The sequence below is a fragment of the Sus scrofa genome, chromosome 6 (assembly GCF_054392235.1).
Source record: "Sus scrofa isolate SSC_HxYL_T2T_F1_AM1 chromosome 6, Sscrofa_HxYL_maternal_Yorkshire_Landrace_v2.0, whole genome shotgun sequence".
Taxonomy (NCBI): domain Eukaryota; kingdom Metazoa; phylum Chordata; class Mammalia; order Artiodactyla; family Suidae; genus Sus; species Sus scrofa.
In genome coordinates this window covers 123,450,744-123,473,429 of record NC_139388.1, presented here as the reverse complement: position 1 = coordinate 123,473,429, position 22,686 = coordinate 123,450,744, and the positions used below count along the sequence as shown (strand labels likewise).

General features: G+C 45.6%; 1 protein-coding gene across 3 annotated transcripts in view; it reads right to left on the bottom strand.

Annotated features, from left to right (window-relative positions):
- MAPRE2 (microtubule associated protein RP/EB family member 2) overlaps positions 1–22,686 on the bottom strand; it is a 170,419-nt gene that overhangs the window by 8,791 nt on the left and 138,942 nt on the right. For all 3 annotated transcript variants that reach the window (XM_005665343.4, XM_021096265.2, XM_021096264.2), the window contains 2 exons: positions 5,681–5,820; positions 2,354–2,512 (listed from right to left, as the gene is read on the bottom strand). In XM_005665343.4, coding sequence (XP_005665400.2) covers positions 2,354–2,512; positions 5,681–5,820 — 299 coding nt within the window. The remainder of the gene's footprint in view (positions 1–2,353; positions 2,513–5,680; positions 5,821–22,686) is intronic.

Genomic DNA, 22,686 nt, shown 5'->3' with positions numbered 1-22,686 from the left:
CACATACAACTCAATACTGTCCATTAGACAAAGTCTGTCCTGCAATTTCCCCCAAGGGGTACTGCCTTTATTTTTTCCCTTCCCCATGGCACCCAATATACTGACAAGCAGGGAGCACAGCCCCTAAGGGCTATGAGTTAGAGAAACCTGGGTAGTGATGGAGCTTATTAAGGATGGGTCATTGGGCAAGTAATTTTACCTATAAAATGGGGATAAGTAATAGTACACCACACAGGGATATGGCGAGAAGTGTATATGGAACATGACTATAAAACCTAACACATAGCTAAAGGTTCAAGAAATGTTAGCTATTACTACCCTCATGTTCCCCATTTAGAAGGTGCTCAGGCTTGGAGAAGGGAGGGAATGAACTCAGGACTATAGTTCAAATGCAAATTATGTTGCTTGTTCCCCCAGGAACTTAAGATTGTCTTTTGACCCCCCTGCTGCCTCAGCTTCTCTCATCTGTAAAATCGGATAACACTCCTCTCTACCTGCTAGGATTCTCCAGAGAATTAAAGGAACTGATTAATGTAAAGCTCTTGACTCTCCCCCCTCATCTCCCACCCCAAGAGTTTGATGAAAGGACCTGTTATACCCATTGCTCAGTCCTCATGACTGATGATGCTGTGAAGTTATTACTTTTAGGAGTGTTTGGGTTAATTTTCTAAACACTTCAAGGAGGGGGCTCTGAATCCAGACCGCAGCAAGCTGGTGCTGGTGTGTGTGTGCTGGTGGCGGTGGAGACAGAGATGGTCCTACGGAAGCTGAGCATAGTCACCCAGGAAGACACCCCTGCAATCTCACCCAGGAGGGAAGCGCTTGCCTGAGGCCAACCCTGCCTGCTATTAGCCAGAAAGTCAGTGGCCCTGCCAACCCTCAATTTGGAGTTCCCCTGACAGTGCTCCCATACAAGGACACCTCCTTTGGACAAGTCAGGCTCAAGGTTAGAATCAGAAGGCTTTTCCTCCCACCCTGCAAGCTGTCTTGCTCCCATGAGTGGCACCGTCCCAGCTCACTCCTGTGTGCAGTGCTGCACAGACCTCATAAAGCTTGTGAAGAGCATAACCACAGTTCATGTAGCGCTTGACAGACGACAAAGCACTCTTTCCATACAGCACCTCATAGAAATACAGCACCCTGGGTGTGCACACACACTACAAACCAACCTGGGGTTTCTTCCATCAGACTTGAAAATACTGAGAATGAGACTGTGTAAAGCCTCTGGGACAGTCTCTGGGACCCGACCAGAGCTTTGTGAGCTACGATCTGCGCTCACCAAGAAAGAGGTTTAAAATGCATGTATATATGGGGGAAGTGAGAAAAGTGGTGGAGAGTCCCCAACCTCCAGACAGCTTGTTACATACAGTTCAGGAAAACCTCAGAGCTAGGATTTTCATCGTCCATGGCATCAATGTTTGCCTGGTATTCAGATGGAATAAGATAAACTCGCCAGTGGCTTGTTACATTCTGTGGCAACACCAACACATGCAGCTCGACCACAGAGTCCACAGAGCACCTGCAGGCCGCCTGGTCAAACAGACCCAGACGCTTCCACGGCCTCAACCTGGCAGGACACGCCTGCAGCCCCAGCCTGTCCTCCCTTGCCTCCCACAGCTCGGCCCTTGAGAAGGAGAAGGAAGCATGCTGGGCTGCCTCTCCCACCGCAGCTGCCAGGGCCCATCTGGGTGGACTTGGGGTGAGCTGCCTCGGGCTCCGAGCCCCTTCTTGAGACTCATATTCCTCCACTGCTCCTCACATCTGCTTTCCATCCCCAGACAGAGCCACATCCTGCCTTCCCCCCACCCCCACATTCACTCACAGGGAGCAACCCTGGTGGGCAGGCCCTCCCCACAGAGGAGGCCTTCTAGAAGTATTTTCCAACAAAAGGCTGTCCCACAGTGCTGCTCTGTACTGGCAGTGAGTAACCAGGACAACCAGCTGTGAAGTAAAAACAGACAGTTGTGGGGCTTATGGCATCTAGATTAAGTTTTCCTTTAACCACACTCTGATCTGTCATGAAGAGAGAAGAACCCTTACACACGTTCTTACTGTTCGTTTGCTCAGAGAACTGCACACCATTTGAGATTTGGCTGCATAAGCCTATTTTTCTTGACTGAAGCCCCCCACCCCCACCCCTAAAAGAGATCCACCCATCTCTTCCCAGATTTACGAACGTGAGTCCCATACACATGGGGCAGTGGATCACAAGGATCATGATGTTTACTCCTCTGAGCACATCAAATGCGCTGGCATTTGTCATTCTCACAGAGGTCCCAGGGCAGTATCTGAAGGCACACTGCCCACGAGCACACCTTAGAACACAAGTGTGGAGGGCTCTGCTGACACTTACGTGTTCTTCCGAAGCATACAGGACTTCCATTAGTCGTTGCACGAGGTCATCGTTTTCCTGCCCGTGCTCCTGGCAGAGCAGCTCAATCTCTCTCAACTTTCCAAAGTAGAAATCCCTTTCCTTTTCCACGCCTTCAAGGGCAAGTTTTAACGAATGTACCTGCAAGGGAGCAGAGGCGGAAGAGAAAACTCTCAAAATACAGCCTAAGAAAAAAGTGACCAACTGTGCCTGCATATAAGGACCCAAAACATGGAAAGACAGACGTGTACAAATAACTGACATGCAGGTCTGGGGAGAAACGGGGGCTGCTGGGGAGCCGGGGCCTGGGCCAAGCACCCAACTTCAGCAGCACTAGTCCGCTGTTGTCAGCTGAGACCAGTCCACCCGACCTCTGGGGCAGCTTTCCTCTCCTGCTGCAGCTTTCGAGCCGGGTCGTGCTCCTCAGGGAGGGGAAAAGCACGCGGGAGGAGCAGAGGGGAGAGGTGGGCACTGTGGTCCCTTAGGTGCACTCTGAGGACCCTTCTCTCTTCACGTCACTTGCACTGAGAGCCACCCTTGACCTCAGACCCCTTTATAAATGGTCCCGAGCCAAACTAGACAGATGCTTCTGCACAGGACAGCTGGGCGACACCAAGGGCAGGCTGAATGGATGGCTCTTAATTCTCCTAATTCTGGCTCCGAGTTGATCATAGGCAAGGCTGGAAGATGGGGAGCCCCATTCCCTCAGCAGAACAGCCCTCCTCCTCTCTTTTCTCCCTTGATGCTGGCTCCGGGCCTCCCAGGGCCGTGCAGCTCTCCCTGTGGTTACAGAGATGGTGCAGGTGCAGGGAAGGCAGCAGCCGTGAGGCCGAGCCTGACAGAGCTGTCACCTGGGCTGAAGACATAAGGAAGAGCGTGGAAGCAGATCTGGTTTCAGATCCCAGGCTGCAGGCCCAGCAGCTCCACACTGTCACCCCCTTCCTGCTCTCAGAGAATCCCGCATTTTTTTTTAACCCTTTGAGCATTTATACTTAGGCGGAGAATATCTTCAGGAGGTAAATTAGGTCTTTCATGGTCTCCCTCCTCAGGTGAAATCTCCCTTTCAGTGTATGAAAAATCAATCTTAACAGATTTCCAAAGATTACATTTGCAATGAAAATTTTCTTCTCTCTCTTTCCAGTAACTGTGGGCCTTTGTACAGGCTATTCATCTGCCTGCAATTATGATTCATTCAAACATACTGAGCACATGCGGTATCCCTCTCCTTGTACACCTGGCACACTCGTATCCAGCCAGCAGGACTCAAGGGTGCAGATCTTGCCAAGTCAGCCTCATGTGGTGCCCTCACGGAGCTGCTGACATAGCAGAGGAGGACCAGCCACTAACATTTTTTTTTTCCCCTGGTCTTTTGTCATTTTTTAGGGCCACACCCTCGGCATATGGAGGTTCCCAGGCTAGAGGTCTAATCGAAGCTACAGCTGCCAGCCTACACCACAGCCACAGCAACGTGGGCTCTGAGCCATATCTGCGACCTACACCACAGCTCACGCAACACTGGATCTTTAACCCACTGAGCGAGGCCAGGGATCGAACCTGCAACCACATGCTTCCTAGTCAGATTCGTTTCCACTGCGCCACGACAGGAACTCCCCAGCCACTAACTTTTAACTCTTACTTCTGATAATACCATGGCTGTGTGACTGGAGGACTAATGGGAGCCCAGAGCCAGGCCCCAGGAGAAGTGGGGTGGAGGGTGTAGGGAAAGAGGGTCAGGAAGAATCTTGAGGATCCCATGCGTTCTGCTTTGGGTTGGAGGGTTGGTAGAGGTAGCTGAAGATGAAGAAACATGTGATAAATAAGGATATCAAAAGAATTTGCCTTCTTAAGGAGAAAGGGGTTATAAATCTCAAGTATCACAGACCTATGCCTGGCTCTCTTTAGGTCCATTCCAATTTGCTTAGAGCCTCAGGCCTGGGGCCCCAAGGCTAATTACAGCTATCCTAACTGCCTTTTATCTTAGAGGAACTCATTACTGCAAATTGTATAAGGGTTCAAACTGAGAATCAGCAGGTAATTAGAACATTCCACAGCTTCTAAATCAAAGTCCTACCCACCGGATGACTTAAGGTTTTACCTTTGTCATTAAAGTGTTCAGAATTGGAAAGAAACACCCTAGTTAAGCAACTGCTTGCTTTTAAACCAGACTCTTGTTTGCAAATATACAATTATCTTAAAAACTGTTTCCAGACTCTTGCTGGCTCATCAAGAATCAGATTAATCACCGGGATGGGCCCAGTGAGTGGCTGGGAACAGCCTGAGGACCTGGAATAAAGACTCCTATCCCAGGGGTGGGGGGAGCCAGGATAAAGGCTCCTCCCAGCTCTGGGCGAAGGTAGAAGCTTTCTGCAGTAAGTCCTATGCTACCAACTGCTTTATTACTTTTAGACTATGTATAATCTTAGGTAAAATTAGTTATTGTTAGTAAGAAAGGCTACCTGAGCTTTTTTCCAGCACTTTTTTTTGGGAGGGCGGCTGCACCCATGGCATGTGGAAGTTCTGGGGCCAGGGGTTGAGCTCCTGCCATAGCAGTGACCTGCACTCTGAAGTGACAACACTGGCTCCTTAACCTGCTGAGCCACCAGGGAACTCCAAAAAGTGTACCTAAACTTTTATATTGAAAATTTCAGAGAAGTTAAGATTTAACACAATCCTAAGGATTATTAGATGGTTTAGTGGTGGTCTTTGTGATCCCCCCATTCTTGGGTTCAGTGCTTCTGTGTACTTTCACTCTTGTGGGAAGCGTTCGGTGTTGCGCTTTTGCTTGTGTCATGGCCCAAGGTGAGCAACTGCTGTCTGTAAGTTCTACGAGGGGAGGGAAGCTAGCTCTCCTGCTGCCATTACATTATCAGCATCAAGCACAGTGTCTGTTGCATGGAACAGGCTCAACAAATAGCTGCTGAAAGGAAGGAGGGAGGGAAACTAACCCCTGATGCCTTTTACACAATCTAGATTGGCTAGAAGCACCAGTGGTCTAGCCTGGAGCTTAAGACAGGCACTGAGGTGGAACGGGGGTGGGGGTGGGGGGTTGGCCTACACACCTGCATTTACTTGAGACTGAGTCATTTGTCCTTCTCTGTCAATGGACAGCTTTGAGATTTGTGACTTAACATCTTTTATTCATAATGGGTTACTCGTTTTATCTGTCCCAACAGTGGCTTTTATTCTTACTTGCTTGGAACCACTGAAATCTCTCCCCATCACACCTCACCCCCAAATCCCAGGCCCATGGGGGTTTGTTTCTTGTCCCTTACACCTGTCACTGCTCCCAGGGCTGAAGATGACAGTTACCTGTTCATTAAGCTGTATGACTTGTGTTTCTAAATCTTTATCAGATTTGGATGCTGAGCTGCTAGACGAAGCCCTTTTGGCTGATGAGGGACGAGAAGGTGTGGATCCTGGTTTAGATGCCGGACTTGATTTAGCTGCACCTGAAAGTAACCAGAATAAATTATGAATATTGGCGAGATCAAAAATGGTTTTTAGGTATATAGCAAGAGTATGATATAAAAGGAATTTACTAAAACACATAAGAGATAACTGCCAGCAATCCCTTTTCAAAACAGAAGCAGCAGAAAGACTGCACTTGATAAAATGATAGAGTCCTTCCTGGCCACTTACATAATTTCTCTGAGCACTGTTTTTTGCCCTCAAGTAATGCGAGATAAATGCAGTTGTCCCTTCTCTTTCTGAAGAGATGAGAATAACAGATATAAAGAGATTATAAGGTTTTTTTTTTTTTTTTAAAGAGGAAAGGTTCTTTGATAAGCTCAGAGCATCACCATAATTTCTAACAAAGACCTTATCACAGATTAACACTTTAGGAGAAATATCAATACAAATGTCTGTTTCTTCCTTTTTTTTTTTTGGTCTTTTCTGTGGCCATAACTCACGACATATGGAGGTTCCCAGACTAGGGGTCGAATCGGAGCTGTAGCCGCCGGCCTACACCACAACCACAGCAACACAGGATCCGAGCCTCGTTTGCAACCTACACCACAGCTCACGGCAACACCGGATCCTTAACCCACTGAGCAAGGCCAGGGATCGAACCCGCAACCTCATGGTTCCTAGTCGGATTCGTTAACCACTGTGCCAAGACGGGAACTCCTAATTTTACCTTTTTAATATATTTCCTAGTTTTAGCCATTGAAACAGTCTAGAGCCATGTCGTCTCTAGTATCAGGCACTCCTGGTTTCTAAATGTTGTTCTGCAATAACAGAGCTTCTTGAGCTATGGCTTATTTTGGGGGTGAGGGAGGGAAAGGACAAGGTGGGCCCGGGACATCTTGTGTAAGAAAGCAAGGATGTGGGGTTCCCTGGCAGCCTAATGGTTAAGGATCCAGCATTGTCACTGCTGTGGCTTGGGCCTGCTGCTGTGCAGGTTCGATCCCCAGCCTCGGAACTTCCACAAGCCATGGCATGCCTCCCCCAACTCCCCCCCAAAGCAAGGATTAATGTCAAAGGATACTGGGGGCCAGCCTGAAGGGGCTCCCAGCTAGCCACACTTGGACCCTTTGCATACCCAAAAGAATAATGGCTGTAATGTATTACAACGCACTGAACAAATAAAAATCTAGTCCGTAATGAAGGGGAGAGGGGAAGGTGTATATGACCACCAGTAAATGCAGAAGACATGTTAGAACTAGAAAAATCACACTTTGGCAACACGCACAACTAATTCAGGAAAGTTTCATCAATTGACTCTTAAACACTAAGAGTTTTTTGGGGAACAAGATATTCACACGTGTCAAGGTATTACCCTATAAATTACGTATGAAGGGGAAAAAATACGCCTTTACAACAGGAATATCTGGGGATTGGCACCTTAACCAAGTTATTCGATGGCATCACTAATAATGGTAGAAATTGGCAAAAAAAAAAAAAAAAAGAAAAGAAAAAAATACCATTGATGTCAGGTAAGACTTCATCTACCTGGAGCTAGGCCCACGGCAGGCTCTCACCATCTAAAACCTGACAGACATAGGAAATGGCCTCTGCAGCCAAAACAGAAGCCACAAGGTTTATATACTTCACGGATTTAGAAATTCAAGGTCATTACTGGGGCCTAGGCACGCCCCTCTTCCTCTGAACAGTTCAGTCTGGTAGAGGTGCTCCCACTGGCCCAATTTATCCCACAGTCCCCCCTGCTTCTCTAGAAAGCTCTTGGAGGGCAGGGAACTGAGCTTTGTACAATATTTCAGTGCTTAGTACAATACCTGGCCTTACATGTATTGTGAACACACATATAAATGTTTAAATAAATACACAAAGTAAATAAAACCTGGTTATATGGTTTCCAGTTGTACAGTTTATTTCCAACTTCATAGTTTATTGCTACCAACTGATTAGAAAGAGCCAAGGGGACAAAAAGGCAAAAGCACTGACAGCAGTTACAAGTTTCAACCAATCTCCTAATTATGAAGTAGCAAATGGGAAGACTGTAAAATTCCTATCTGTGTGTTTTCAGGAGCCTCTGGTCCTTAGTGAGAGATGCAGAGTCACACGCCCTCAGGAAGCATGGATAGCAACAACACCCTTTAAAATACAGGCCTGTTATAAAGGGAAAAAATTATTTTTCTTCTAAAAATACAGAGGAATGCCTAATATATCTAGAACGGAGAATGCTTAAATTAGGAATGACTTTAAAAGTTTGAGAATTCAACTCTTCAGCCACCTGGAAACCTCACCTATGCAGAACTTCCCAGGTTGTCTACAGAGCTGATGATACTTTGCTTTGTGATTCATCAACAGCTGCTTCATCTCTGTAAGGGTCCAGATAAAACTCTCCTGGACACGGCTTCCGTGTCCCCCTAGCCAGGTCCTCTAACTCCAGGCCAAGCCAACAGGGTAAAGAACACAGTGTAGAGAAGTGCCCAGGAGGCAGAGCAAGGACATGCTGACCCAGCAGAGCGCCTTCTCCAAGTGTGGCTACCAGCCAGCTTTGCTGGGGAAACAGCTTTTGAAAAATCAAGTTACTTCAGACCTTTTCATAGGTTAATATGTCATATTTTAATATAAAGCAAGTCTAAAAGCAGCTCAAAGACTATCAATGAACAACCCTTCTTACTTACCAAATAAACAGTATCTCTGTAAAATTTTTTTTATTATTTTTCTGGACACACCCATGGCATGCAGAAGTTCCTGGGATTGTAATTGTGCCACAGCTCTAACCAGAGCCACAGCAGTGACGACACTGGATCCTTAACCCATTGACCTATGAGGAAACTCCCACAAATACATAGTTACTTAGTGTCTCCCATGAGCCCTGTACCAGAGGTCCCTGTTCTACAGGAGTTCATGATCATTTAAGAATACCCACAGCAGTTCCCTGGTGTCCTAATAGTTAAGGATCTGGTGTTGTCACTGCTATGGCAGTTTGATCACTGGTCTGGGAACTTCCTCATGCTGTGGGTGCAGCAAAAAGAAAGAATGCCCACAGACTGTAAACTGGTACAACCACTAGGGGAAATAGTATGGAGGTTTCTCAGAAAACTAAATGTAGAACTACCATGTGATCCAGCAATCCCACTCCTGGGCATGTATCTGGACAAAACTATAATTCAAAAAGATACATGCACCCACATGTTCATAGTAGCACTATTCCCAATAGCCAAGATATGGAAACAACCTAAATGTCCATCGACAGATGGATACAGAAGATGTGGTACATATATACAATGGAATACTACTCAGCCCTAAAAAATAATAATGCCATTTGCAACATGGATACAACTAGAGATTCTCATACTAAGTGAGGTAAGAAAGAGAAAGACAAATGCATATATGCAGAATCTAAAATATGGCACAAGTGAATCTATCTACAAAACAAACAGACTCAGAGACATAAAGAACAGACTTGTGGTTGCCAAGGGGGAGGAGAAGAGGGAGTGGGATGGACTGGGAGTTTGGGGTTGGTCAATGCAAACTATTACATGTAGACTGGACAAGCAATGAAGTCCTACTATATAGCACAGGGAACTATATCCAGTCTCTTGGGATAGATCATGAGGGAAGATAATATAAGAGAGGGAATGTATATATATATGTATGACTGAGTCATTTTGCTGTCTAGCAGAAATTGGCACAATACTGTAAATCAACTACACTTTTTTTTTTTTTTTTTTTGCTATTTCTTGGGCCCCTTCTGCGGCATATGGAGGTTCCCAGGCTAGGGGTCGAATCGGAGCTGTAGCTGCCAGCCTATGCCAGAGCCACAGCAACTCAGGACCCGATCCATGTCTGCAACCTACATCACAGCTCACGGCAACGCCGGATCGTTAACCCATTGAGCAAGGCCAGGGACCAAACCCGCAACCTCATGGTTCCTCGTCGGATTCGTTAACCACTGCACCACGACGGGAACTCCTTTTTTTTTTTTTTTTTTTTTTAACTATACGCTTAATAAAAAATTTTTAAAAATTAAGAAAACATTTACAGGGGAAACATTAACTCAAAATTAAAAAAAAAAAGAATGCCCACACAGAAAGACAAATACTCTGTGTTATCACTGACAAGTGGGATCTAAAAAATAAAGCAAATAAATGTACATTAAAAAAAAAAAAAAAAAGCCCAGGCATGGCCACACTCAGCATTCTCAGCAACAAGACCAACTACTCTGAACACACTCCAGAGAGTATGATTCTGGCTGCATTCCCTCTGCCTGAAACTGAAATCCTCCCCTCCTCAGGTGACAAAGTCTAACATCTTTTGGGTCTCAGCTTAAAGGAGGCTGCTCAGAGAGGCCACTGCACCCAAACAAACACCTCCACACAGACCCATCAACAGTTAATGGTTACGGCGGTTTATTTAATGCCCGCTTCTCCCATTAGACTTAAACGCTAATGAGGTAGAAGTTGCATCTGTTTTGTTTACCAGTCTATGTTTTCAAGGCCAATCACAACGCCTGATCCAGAGAAGACATACAATAGTAAGTTTTTTTTGTTTGTTCGTTTGTTTTTTAAGGGCTGCACTTGCAGCATATGGAAGTTCCCAGGCTACAGGTTGAATGAGAGCTACAGCTGCCAGCCTACACCACAGCCACAGCAACGCAGGTTCCACGCCATGCCTGAGACCTACACCACAGCTCACGGCAACACTGGATCCTTAACTCACTGAGTGAGGCCAGGGATTGAACCCGCATCCTCATGGATACTAGTTGGGTTCGTTACCACTGAGCCAAGATGGGAACTCCCAGTAAGTTTTTATAACTCACGAAAGAACCCAGAGAGGTATGGATCCAGGGTAAAGATCACAGGAAAAGCTTGAGGAGCTGATGCCAACCTCAAAGTCGCCAATAGCGAGGGCCCGCAATATCTGAAGGAAACTGAATAAAACCCACCAGGCTCCAGAAAGAGAGCTCTTACTTGCTTTCAAGTTCACTTTCCATCATTACTTAGGCCTTATATAGATGGACTCAAGACAGTTCATGTGGGTAAAATCAGTCCCTAAATGGTTAACTCTTAGCAGGGAGGAGCAAGGTGGTTTGTGCCAGGCTGCCCAAGCCTCTACCATGTTCATGTCCATGCCTCTTCTGAAGAAAATAGTGGGTGGGATTTCTCTAGAGAGTAGAAAATAGCCCACAAGGTGGTTTGTGCCAGGCTGCCCAAGCCTCTGCCATGTTCATGTCCATGCCCTTCTGAAGAAAATAGTGGGTGGGGTTTCTCTAGAGAGTAACTGACCCACCCACTCCTCCAGGCAGGCCTTCCTAAGCAGGAAGGCAATTCTGACAGACCTGGTTGCAGGAGCTGACACTCATGTTCTTACACTCTGCCTTTTCCAGTCTCACGTAAATCTTAAAAACATAGAAGGAAAAGAAGCTGACTGCTTGCAAAACACCGTTACCATTAATTATATTTCCAAGATATCAAATGCAACTTGGAAAAAATCTGAAGTGTTTGATATGAAATGAAAGTAGAAGGGGTCATGGCAAGCCAAAGGCCCATGAAAGGCCAAGTTATCAGGGAAGCAAAACTAAAAATAAGCAGAGGAAGCTGGCTGCAAGGGAAATGGGGTCACGGGAGATGCTGGGTGGCTCACAGCAGAGGCCAGAGCCGCTACAGTCACTGACGCTGTCCCAGTTCCAGCTTTTTCCTGAGGAAACACATCCCTGGCTACTTAAAAAGCCCAACTTTGTAGGGTCTTGGCATTAAAGTGGCATCTGTGTTGCCCAGATCCTCTAAAGGGCAGCTGGGGTGCAGGGCCCCACATCCTTCACCCTGACATGTGCATGAAGCCCCAGGGCCTCTGAGAGGAGAAAGATGAAGGCAGTGAGAATCAGACCTGGCATTGCCTGCTGCAGGGTGGGGTGGGCATAGTGGAGAAGGGGGGTTTGGTCCATGCCCCACCACCTATATATATATCTTTGAAAGAAACGCTTCTGCCCACCTCCCATCCCCTCACCATCCCAACAGTCACTCACACGCTAGATGAAGAATGGAAAACTGCAAAAAATGTTACTAGCTCAGTTAAGTAATTAGTATTTGAAATTCAAAATTAAAAGAAAGGAGTTTTGAAATTCTGATTAAGTTGTTTGCAAAGAAACTGAAAATAGAGGGAAATACTGTCTGATGAATGAGGATATGACAGGTCAGCACAGGTTACCTTCTAATGAACAAATGCAGAGAAGGAACAGGAAGCACCTCTCTTAGGGAAGATCTTAGTATTGGGGGTTCGAAGTTTTTAAAAACCTGTGCACGTCCTCAAAACCTGTGCAGTCACCCCTAGCAATCACCATCCTAATGAAAATGTTGGCAAAAATAAACTGCTAATAAATATCACTGTAAAAAAATTAACCACACACCTAACGCTCATTTTCAAAAGAATGTGACCAGAGCTGTTGAAATCCTCACAAACTGCAATTTGCTATGGAAGTAATTTACCCCTCACAGCTATCACAGGATTAACCCACATTGAGAAATAGAAAATGCTAAAATACTAAAATTCATAAAGATGAAAATGAAATCTTTTACTCATTATATTTAATGATTTCATGGTTTAACTTTGTACAATAATCCTGGATTATATCAGTTTAGACAGACAGACCGTTAAGCATTAGACAGTTACGAACTGGGTTTTTGTTGATTTGTTCTAAAAGTCTACATTTTTTCAAAAAACCAGACCCTGAGATGAACCAGGCTTGGGGTGCCAGATATTTTTTCATCACTTACCGGGGCTGCAATAATAAAAAGTGGTACTATTACCAATGTCAGTAAACTGAACACTGATGTAATATTTTCCCATAAGCTAAATTTGTACTCCAGTTTTGTGAAGTGACCCAATGATGTCCTTGAGAGCATCTAATCCTGGCTTTTAACACTGGGGTTCTCAAAGTGGCCTCCATGCCTCCCCAGATGCCCCCAAGTCCACTTCTGGGCCTTCTCACGCCTCTCTGCACACTGATGCTCACATGGAAAACATTTACATAATGGCTTTTTTTTTTTTCTTTTGTCTTTTTGCCATTTCTTGGGTCGTTCCTGCAGCATATGGAGGTTCCCAGGCTAGGGGTCGAATTGGAGCTGTAGCCACCAGCCTACGCCAGAGCCACAGCAACACGGAATCCGAGCTGCGTCTGCGACCTACACCACAGCTCACGGCAACGCCAGATCCTTAACCCACTGAGCAAGGCCAGGGATTGAACCCACAACCTTATGGTTCCTGGTCAGATTCATTAACCACTGAGTCACGACGGGAACTCCACATAATGGCTTTAAAAGAGAGTTCATGGAGTTCCTGTTGGGCTCAGTGGAAACAAACTAGCTTCCATGAGGATTTGGGTTTGATCCCTGGCCTTGCTCAATGGGTTAAGGATATGGCATTGCCAAGAGCTATGGTGTAGGTTACAGATGCAGCCTAGATCCTGTGTTGCTGGGGCTGTGGTGTGGGCAGGCAGCTGCAGCTCCAATTCTACCCCTAGCTTGCGAACTTGTATGTGCTGTGGGCAGCCCTAAAAAGAAAAACCAAGAAAAAAAAAGAGTACAGCTACTTTGGCTATAATACAGATATAAATTTTTCTTTTTGCAGCTATCACACATTTCAATTTTTTTTTTTTGGTCAAGCTGCATTTGATGATGTCCAGAAAACATAATTAGTGGTAGCCCTGTTTTACAAGAATCATTTTTCTCTCAAGTTTTTCTCTTTCGCCCTCATTTCCCCTTTCAAAATAAAAAGGAGTTTCAGAAACAGAGGAAAAGAGACATAAATACTGTACAAGTCCCTGTAATTCTCTGACTTTACCCACTGAATGCGGACATGATTTACAATGCTAGTCTTTGAGCAGTTGTGTCTTAATTAATGCCTTCAGGATTTGGGGTATAAATATGTTCTAGGACATTTTAAACTATAGTTGCAAGAAGCAAAGAGTAGCCTCATTCACTGCCTTAGTGAAGCCGGAGCACTGCTATGTCCAATGTCAATAATTAGTAGCTTGCTTAATGTTTACGGAAAGTGCTGCAACATTTGGAGCCTATGAGGCCCAATGAATTCACAACGATGAAGCAAATAAGAGCACTTTGTCCTTTTTTTATATTTGACTTTTATCCTTCACGGTCGGGGCTCTGATGGAATTTGGAAATTCTTCTCACATAATCTGCTATATTCTTTCTGCCCAAATCATAAACAGAGGAGCTTAAAAATATGACATTAACACTGCTGACAAGAACCACAGAGACATGGAGTTCCCGTCGTGGTGCAGTGGTTAACGAATCCATTGCGGGTTTGGTCCCTGCCCTTGCTCAGTGGGTTAACAATCTGGCGTTGCCGTGAGCTGTGGTGTAGGCTGCAGACGCGGCTCGGATCCAGCGCTGCTGTGGCTCTGGCATAGGCCGGGGACTACAGCTCTGATTGGACCCCTAGCCTGGGAACCTCCATATGCCGTGGGAGCGGCCCAAGAAATGGCAAAAAGACAAAAAAAAAAAAAAAAAAAAAAAAAAAAAAAAAAAAAAAAAAAAAAAGAACCACAGAGACATTAAAAACACACACAGGAAGCAACCACTCTTCTGGGCATTCCCGACTTCTTCCCTATTTGAGAGTGTATTCCCCCCCCCACACACTCAATTAAAAACACCATGGGGGGTAATGAAAATGGGTGAAGGGGGGTCAAAAGGTGCAAGCTTCCAGGTATAAATTAAGTCCCCGGGATGTACTGTACAGCACGGTGCCCAGAGGGAATAATGGTGTATTGCATATTTGAAAGTTGCTAAGAGAGCAGAGCTTAAAAGTTCTCATAACAAGAAAAAAAACCAACTTCTAATTATGTGTGGTGATGGTTGTTAACTGGACTTACTGTGATGATCACTTCACAATATATGCAAATGTCACATCATATACACCTGAAACTAATGTTCTATGTCAATTATGTCTCAATAAAAAACCAAACCAAATCCCACAGAACCAAAACATGACAGAAGATACTTCATACCTACCCTGATTAACCATTTGTGGATGGACCCGACCTCGCTTCCTTATTCCCATTGGCAAACAGGTTTTTATTTTTTAACTGAGACAATGAGCCTGGTTAAAATAAATCAGTGAATTAGGCCACTGCTGGGGGGGACAGTATGGGGCTGGACCGATGAAAAGAGAGAATTCTGGAGTTCTCGTTGTGGCTCAATGGTTAACTAACCTAAACCGACTTGTAACTGTGAGGACACAGGTTTGATCCTTGACTTCGCCCAGTGGGTTAAGGATCCAGCGTTGCCGTGAGCTGTGGTGTAGGTCGCAGCTGCAGCTCCAATTCGATTCCTAGCCTGGGAACCTCCATAGGTGGAGGGTGCAGCCCTAAAAAGTCATAAAAACAAAACAAAACAAGAGAATTCCCAAAGAGGGTTTCCTAAGTGACCAAACTGACACCAGAGCTGTCATAACACAGAATGACTGACAGCTCCCACACAACTCTGACCACTGCAAATTCAAGGTCTAACACTTTCCTTTGACAAGGCCTCCCTACCCTCACCTCGTAGGTTCTGTAATCTGCTCTGCCCTGAGGGCAAAATAAAAGCACCTCAGTGGCCAACATTCTGTCCACATGGACCTTTTAACAGGGGTTTGAGGATGCCCTGATTCATGAGATCATCAAGAGGTTGGTTTTTTAACTCCCAAATTAGTAGTTCAGAGCCCTTATGGCTTCCATCCCACCAGTGCAGCAGACAAAACTGGGCTCTTCCTTTTGGCTGCTTCAGTGTCAGCTTATAAAAGTGGGTGGCTCCTCTTCTGAGCAGCTGGGGGGTGCGGCTCCACAGGGCGGGCAGAACCACATCAGTCTTGTGGGCATGAAGCCCTGGTAAGGAACTGGGTGTCCTTCGTCTTCCCCGAGGGAGGGAGGCGGTGGTTAAGAGCGGGGAGCCGGCAGCCAGGCAGCCTTCGTAGGAATCCTGGCTCTGCTACTTGCTGAGTTGTGTGACTTTCATTGCCACCTGAATTTCTTTATGTTCCCCATAAATAGCAGCAGTGCCTCCTCCCCAGAGCTGGGAAGAGTGCGTGAGTTAATACATGGAAAGTTCCTACACAAGAGCCCGGCACGCAGTTAAGTAAGTGTAGCTTATTATTATTGCTCAGCAAATAAGGCCTGATTCAAATGACGATGAGAAAGCACACAGGTTTCCCATTTCTAGACAGGAGCGAAATAAAAACCAAACCGCTGAAATAATAAGGACTCTTGCGATTTAAAGAAAATCTTCGTAATAATTGGTTAACTGATAACCCAGCGGTGGGCTCCCAAGCATGGATTCTACCATTTGGTGCACGCTGTGAAAATCAGTGTACCTTCTAAAATTACCCTGATCCACTCATTCCTGCAGCAAACATTTGCTGAACTCCTAACGTGTACCTGGAAAGCTACAGGCACTTGGGATAAAACAACTGAGACACAAAAGATGCCAGTCCTTGTGGAATTTACGTTCTAACGGGGGAATTAGATAATGATAACATTAATACATTAGTAAGTGATATAATAAACTGAAAAGTAGATGCCAGGGGGAAGAGTGAGGCAGGGCAGGGGTGAGGAGTGCTGGGCAGAGGTGGGCAAGAGGCAGCTTTAAAGAGGAACTTCAGGGAAAGCCTGAGCATCCATCGTGATCCCCTCTGGTCTCAGCCCCTCACTCAGACCCACAGGACTTCCATGAATCCACCCAGAAGCAGAAGGGTCAAACACCCCGAGTCGAGTCCTCTTGGTGGCCGTCACACAGCTGCCCAGCATGGACACAAGGAGACCAGAGCCAGGCGTGGGGATCACCCAGCTCAAAGCCTCCTTCTCACGGAAGCCAGCATCTCTTATAACAGCTCCACGGCTGCCATTTCCAAGATCCCCGCAAAGCACCAGCCAGTGGCAGGAGTCCCTCTGACTTGCCCAAGGCCTCACTGGGAAAGTCAGCCTTCAGCAACCACCTGAGAGAGATGAGGCTGGCCTTCCAGGGAGCAGAGCGTTCCAGGCAGAGGAAAGGCCTAGCATCAGTGCAAAGGCCCTGCCTTGTCTGCTCAGCTGCCGGGCCGGAGGCTGGAGCAGTGCGCGAGGGCGCTGCCAGAGGAGAGAAGGTCTGTAAGGTGCTGGAACTCCTGCTAGGACGTCGCCTTTCATTCTGGTGGGAGAGGGAAGCCGCTCTAGGGTCCTGGGCAGAGGAGTGACCTGCCCCGACTTGGCTTTTAGGAGGCTCACTCTGCCTATTGAGAGGCTACTGCAGTCACTCCCGCTGGGTGCAAGCAGTGAGTGCCCAAGATGAGTTTTCTTTTGGGTAAAACGTTTACAATGCCACAGTTTAGAGAACGCTATGATACACCCTACAGAACAGACACCAGTATCTGGCTACTTAGCACAACTCAGGTTTTGCAACACTGACAGCAGCCAAAAGACATTCTGGGATCAGCGGCATCTGCTATTAGTTCCAAGGGGAGGGCTGAAGGAGGAGGCAGCAGTGACAAGAGCTGTGAGTCAGTCCGTGTTCCTCTCAGCCCACTGCCCCCGGTCATTACACAGAGTGTTAACCAGCCCTGCCCTGGGGGAGCGGGCCAGGGAGCCAGGCTGAGAGCCAGGGCCTGAGGCATCTGGGGCCAGTGGTCACAAAGCCTGCCCCTGAGGTGAGCAAGGGGGCCCGATCCACTGAGCACATCCAGCCAAGTGTGAGCATTTAAGAACAGAGTTACTTCTGCCCTGGTTACTGTCCCCGCTGGAGATGCTGTGCTTATTTTTAGCCATCATGTGATTCTCCAGTATTTTCCAGGCTCTGTTTGAGTCACTCTGGTTTCGGAGAATTTTTCAGAGGGGGGAAAAAATGCAGGAAAGAACTCCTCACCCTGAAATGGCTCAAATATTAAAAATTCTGACTCTGAAGTAGTTATCTGAATGTGCTATATGTTTCTTTGGATAAACTGACTTCTCACACCGCTCACATCCTGGTAGAAAGTTAGGTGTGCTTTGAAACACATTAGGTGCCAACCAATTACTACCTTAGTTCAAAATTCTTGTTTTTATATTGTTCTCGGAGCAACTTCTCACCCCCATGAAAACAACATGCCCCAGAATCCCAACAATAATTGAGGGGAACACACCCTTGCCTGTTTACTGCAGCAATAAAGAAAGCTGGTGGTTGAAAAAGCCCAAAGAACTGAGCCAGCCCACTGAGAATAAAGACACACAGGCGTCACCATGACAACATCACGGTGTCACGTGCTCCCGGCACACAGCAGTCATTTAAGCAAAAACCTTACAACCTAAGATGGCCATTTTGGGGGAACACAGCTACTTAGTTCCTTTATGATGTTCAGGGCCCTACTAACTCCACTGGCAAGACTAGGTGTTTGAGGCTATTTTGCTGATGGTGGGGAGGTCTGCTATGCTCCATGAACACACTCTTACCCAGACTCCCTGGCAAAGAGAGACACAGTCTGAGGCCGAAGAACAGCTGGAGCTCAGGGAGGTGAGAACCAGAGCTGAGCCCCACTGGAGTCATCCACTCTCATCTACTCCAATTGGCTCTCGCTCCAGGTTTTCTGCTCTCACCAACCAATGGCCAAGCTGGAAACTTGTGCATCATTTATCCTTGGCTTTCCCTGCCCTTTGCTTCTCATATCCTGTCATCATCAAGTTTTGCTGATAAACCTCCAGAAAACCCACATGACCGTGACCTTTGTTCGGGCCACCCTCCTCTCCTACACGGTTGGCTGTAACGGCTTATCTTTTTGTACTTAAAACATTTCAATGACTCCCCAGAGTCCCCATAATAAAGCATAAGCCTCTGTGACTAGAGAACTCAAGGTGACTGCCCCATAGTGACCTTCACTTCCTGGTGTTCCCACCTTTGTCTAATCCTCTCCCCTAGAGTGTGGGTGGGACCTGTGACTTGCTTCTAACCAAGAAAATATGGCAAAGATGAAGGGATGTCACTCCCATCACGTGTAATCTCATGGGACACTCTGACTCTGCTTTGTTGCCAGACATACTAGAGAGATTCCCCCAAACCCCATCACTGTCCTTGATGAAGTACCTGCCACCGCAAGCACCCATGTTGGAGAAGCTCCCCATGGCAAGGAACTGCAGGTGGCCTCTGGGAACAAAGAGCAGCTGCCAGCAAGAAACTGAAGCCTGTGTCCTGCAGCCTCAAGGAAGCTGCCAACAGCTCAAGAGAGTCTTCCCCAGTTGAGCCTCTGGTTAGACCATAGCCCTAGCAGATACCTAGACCACAGCCTGGTGAGACCCTAAGCAGAGAACATAGCTAAGCTGTGCCTGGACTTTAGAATCTGTGACACAATACATGTGTGTTTTAGGCTGCTAACTTTGTAGTAGTTATTTTGTAGCAACAGAACATGAATACCACCTCTGAACCCTTCATACGAGGGCCTGGCCTCACCTCTGCAGCCTCACAGCTCAATGTCCACATGCAATAATATGCACTTCACTGAATATATAGAGCTTGCTCTCTCTTGACTGTCAGACACTTTTTTTTTTTTTTTTTTTTAAGGGCTGCATCTGTGGCGTATGGAAGTTCCCGGGCTAGGGTTGAATCAGAGCTGCAGCTGCCAGCCTATACCACAGCCACAGCAACGCCAGATCTAAGCTGCATCTGAGACCTACACTGCAGCTCAGGGCAACACTGGATCCTTAATCCACTGAGTGAGAACTTCTTTAGAAGTTCTCTTCATATTAGATCCTGCATTCTCATGGATTCTAGTCAGATTCATTACCACTGAGCCATGATGGGAACTCCTTGACGGCCACATTCTGTTCTCTCTGCCTACAATGCTGTTTTCCATACCCTTCATCTGGCTAAGTTCCATGCATTCCTTAAATCTCAGTCAAACCTCACTGTTTTCTAAGAAGCCTTTCTAGAAAACACAAAGGCAGCTCATGTGGTCTTCCTACACATCCTGATGGCACCTGCCTCATTTTAATGTTTTTTTTTTTCCATGTTAATGTTATTGTCTATTTAGTGCCAGACTTCTTCACTAGGCTGTAACTTCCTGGAATCCTTGTGATTCTCTAGAATCTCCTACAGTGCCTTAACAAATATCTGTTGAAAGACTGAGAGGATGAGAATTCGAGTAAAGCTTTCATGAAAGGGCAAGGAATCCAATAAATAGGAACTACTGTTTAAGAAGTATTTTCTGAGCTACTGTGTGGCTGTTTTCTAAGCTACAGTGCAAGGGGTTCCTCGGGTGATGGAGATGACTGGAGAAAACATCAAAAACAGCCATGACTGGCTTACGTGCTGCCTTTTCCTTGATCCAGATGGACATGGCAGTGACTCAATTCAAATCAATTCAACAAGTACTAACTGAGAAACTTCTATGTGTCAGGCAATGGCGAAACAGTGATTGAACAAGACAGAACTGGCTGACATTGTGGTTCACACAATTCAAAGGGAGTCTAGAAAATTCTTTAGGTCAAAACTGTTTTCTATGCCAGACCAAGGTACAAAGAAAGGCACCAGTAATAAAGAAGAAAAGGGTTCACTGGTGGCTTTGTGATACTCTGCTCGTGGAAACAGAAATGAATGCTAAGTCACTGCCTTTTGAGGTCTGACAAGTGGTTTAATGTTTCTTGCATTTACAAATGTATATAAAATATAGCGACTGTTACCCAGGAGCCTGTCGCAAGGGTGAATGGGAATGTTTATGAACATTTAAAAATTATTGGTCTTTTAAAAAATAAATGCCCTTGGAACAGAATCGCATGTACTCTGTTTCAAGCCTTTACAACACTGGAGGGCCTTTTATTTCCTCCATTCACTGTGCAATTTGAATTTGATTTGTGAACATTTACTGCGGTTCAGTATAGTGTGGGGAGGAGATAAGAACATAACACAAGACCACAGCCATTCTATTTAAAGAGGTAATACAGTGGTTAAAGAGCACTGGGCTCTGGACCCTATTTCTGGAGTGGGATGCTGATGAGTTACAGGACCTCCCTGCGTGTCAGTTTCCTCAGTTCTGAAACAGGGGTATGATGGGATCTGTCCATCATTTAGGATTGTTGTGAAGCTAAACTGAGCATCAAGCGTTTAGAACCATAGCTGGCATTTAATGTATTCAACAGATTCTTGCTAATTCCCTCTATATCTGATGACTCCCTCTAGATTTTAAATTTCCCTTTCCCTAACTTTCTTTAGAAGTTCTCTTCATATTAGATCTAGATTTTAAAAGTTACACAATAATAGCATAACATTTTGTAGGTTTTGATCTCTAAGCTTTAAAAAATTCTGGTTTTAAAAAAACCAAACCAAACCATGACATACTTTGATTCCAAAAAGCCAACATAACTTAAAAATTATAAACTGAATTAGTAAATCCTCTGTTGATGGCAATGTCTCCTTAAGCGAACAAACTGGGATGGAAAAGAAAAATTCATGGCTCTTCCTTGCAAGAAGCCCTTGGCCTCTTCCACAGGCAGTGCCAGAAGATTCCTATCTGAAGCTCCTGAATTCTTCATGACTCTTTGCTCTCTATGTCCGATGTTTCAAACTCACAGCTGGTTGGTATCCTGGTAAGGTAGAGAGCACTGCTCATATTTAATGCTGTGGTTTTACCAGTATTAAGGGAGGGAAACGGAGTTTCAATTAGTCTTTGAGGAGAAAAGTATCTCAGTGCTTATACATTTCACATATGATAGATGTGTAACTGGAGGAACGAAGCCACCAGTATCCCTCTCATTCCAGGGAGTAGGGAATGTCCTCTAAGAATTTAATTAATTGGGCCATTATAATTTTTTCCCCATTTTCTTCAGGCCTAAACGTAGCTAAGGGAGCAGCCTTTAACTGGTATACAGCCAAGCAATGGGAGATTTCTCAATATGACCAGGTCAAGGACATGCAAAGCTGACACGGGGCAGGGATTGAGCAAAAGATACACTGTTCATATAATAAGGAGAAAAGCTTACCCCTATTTAAAAAGAAGTCTTGCTAACTATGGGACTGGTTAGAAAAACGCATCTCTTCCTCGTTATGAGTTGAGACTGCGTGATCTTTTAAAATTAACACTTGATCTTGGAAGTAAGTAGGTGTACGGAGAGTACAGTATGTGGTTAGGTGACTGGAGACTTTGAGATGGCTGGGAGTTGTAAAAATAAACACGCATGGAGTTCCTGTAGTGGTGCAGTGGAAACGAATCCAACTAGGAACCATGAGGTTGCAGGTTCGATCCCTGGCCTTGCTCAGTGGGTTAAGGATCCAGTGTTGCCGTGAGCTGTGGCATAGGCTGCAGATGCGGCTTGGATCTGGTGTTGCTTTGGCTGTGGCTGGCTCCGATTCGACCCCTAGCCTGAGAACCTTCATATGCCGAGGGTGCGGCCCTAAGAAGACAAAAAAAAGAAAAAAAAAAGAATAAATAGGGGGCATGACTCCTCTCAATGGAGAAACCATGAAGGGATGTGAAAGGGCGGTGCCTGTGCCTATCCTAACAAGGTTCTGGGAAGTCAAATGCCATTATGCACTGTTTTAGTCTAAAGAGCAGACATGGAAAAAATATGCATCTCTTGGAGTAAATGATGGCTTTGGGGTAAAATCAACATTTGTATTTAAAGGGTGGAATTCCTCAAAAGGAAAATGAAGACTTGTATCTTGGCAATAACAAGGAAAAGGAGGTCCCATAAAAAGCTAACATACGAAGAATCAGGAAAATGTAACATATGCTCAAAGGAAAAGATAATCAGGAGATGCCAACTATGAGATGTCAGAATGGTGGAAATAGCAGACAGGAACTTTAGAGCAGTTATCATAACCATTCCCAGTGAAGTAAGCATGCTTATAATAAATTAAAGGTAGGCCATCTCGACAAAGAAAAAAAAATTAAAACTGAAAAAATAGTTGAAGTTA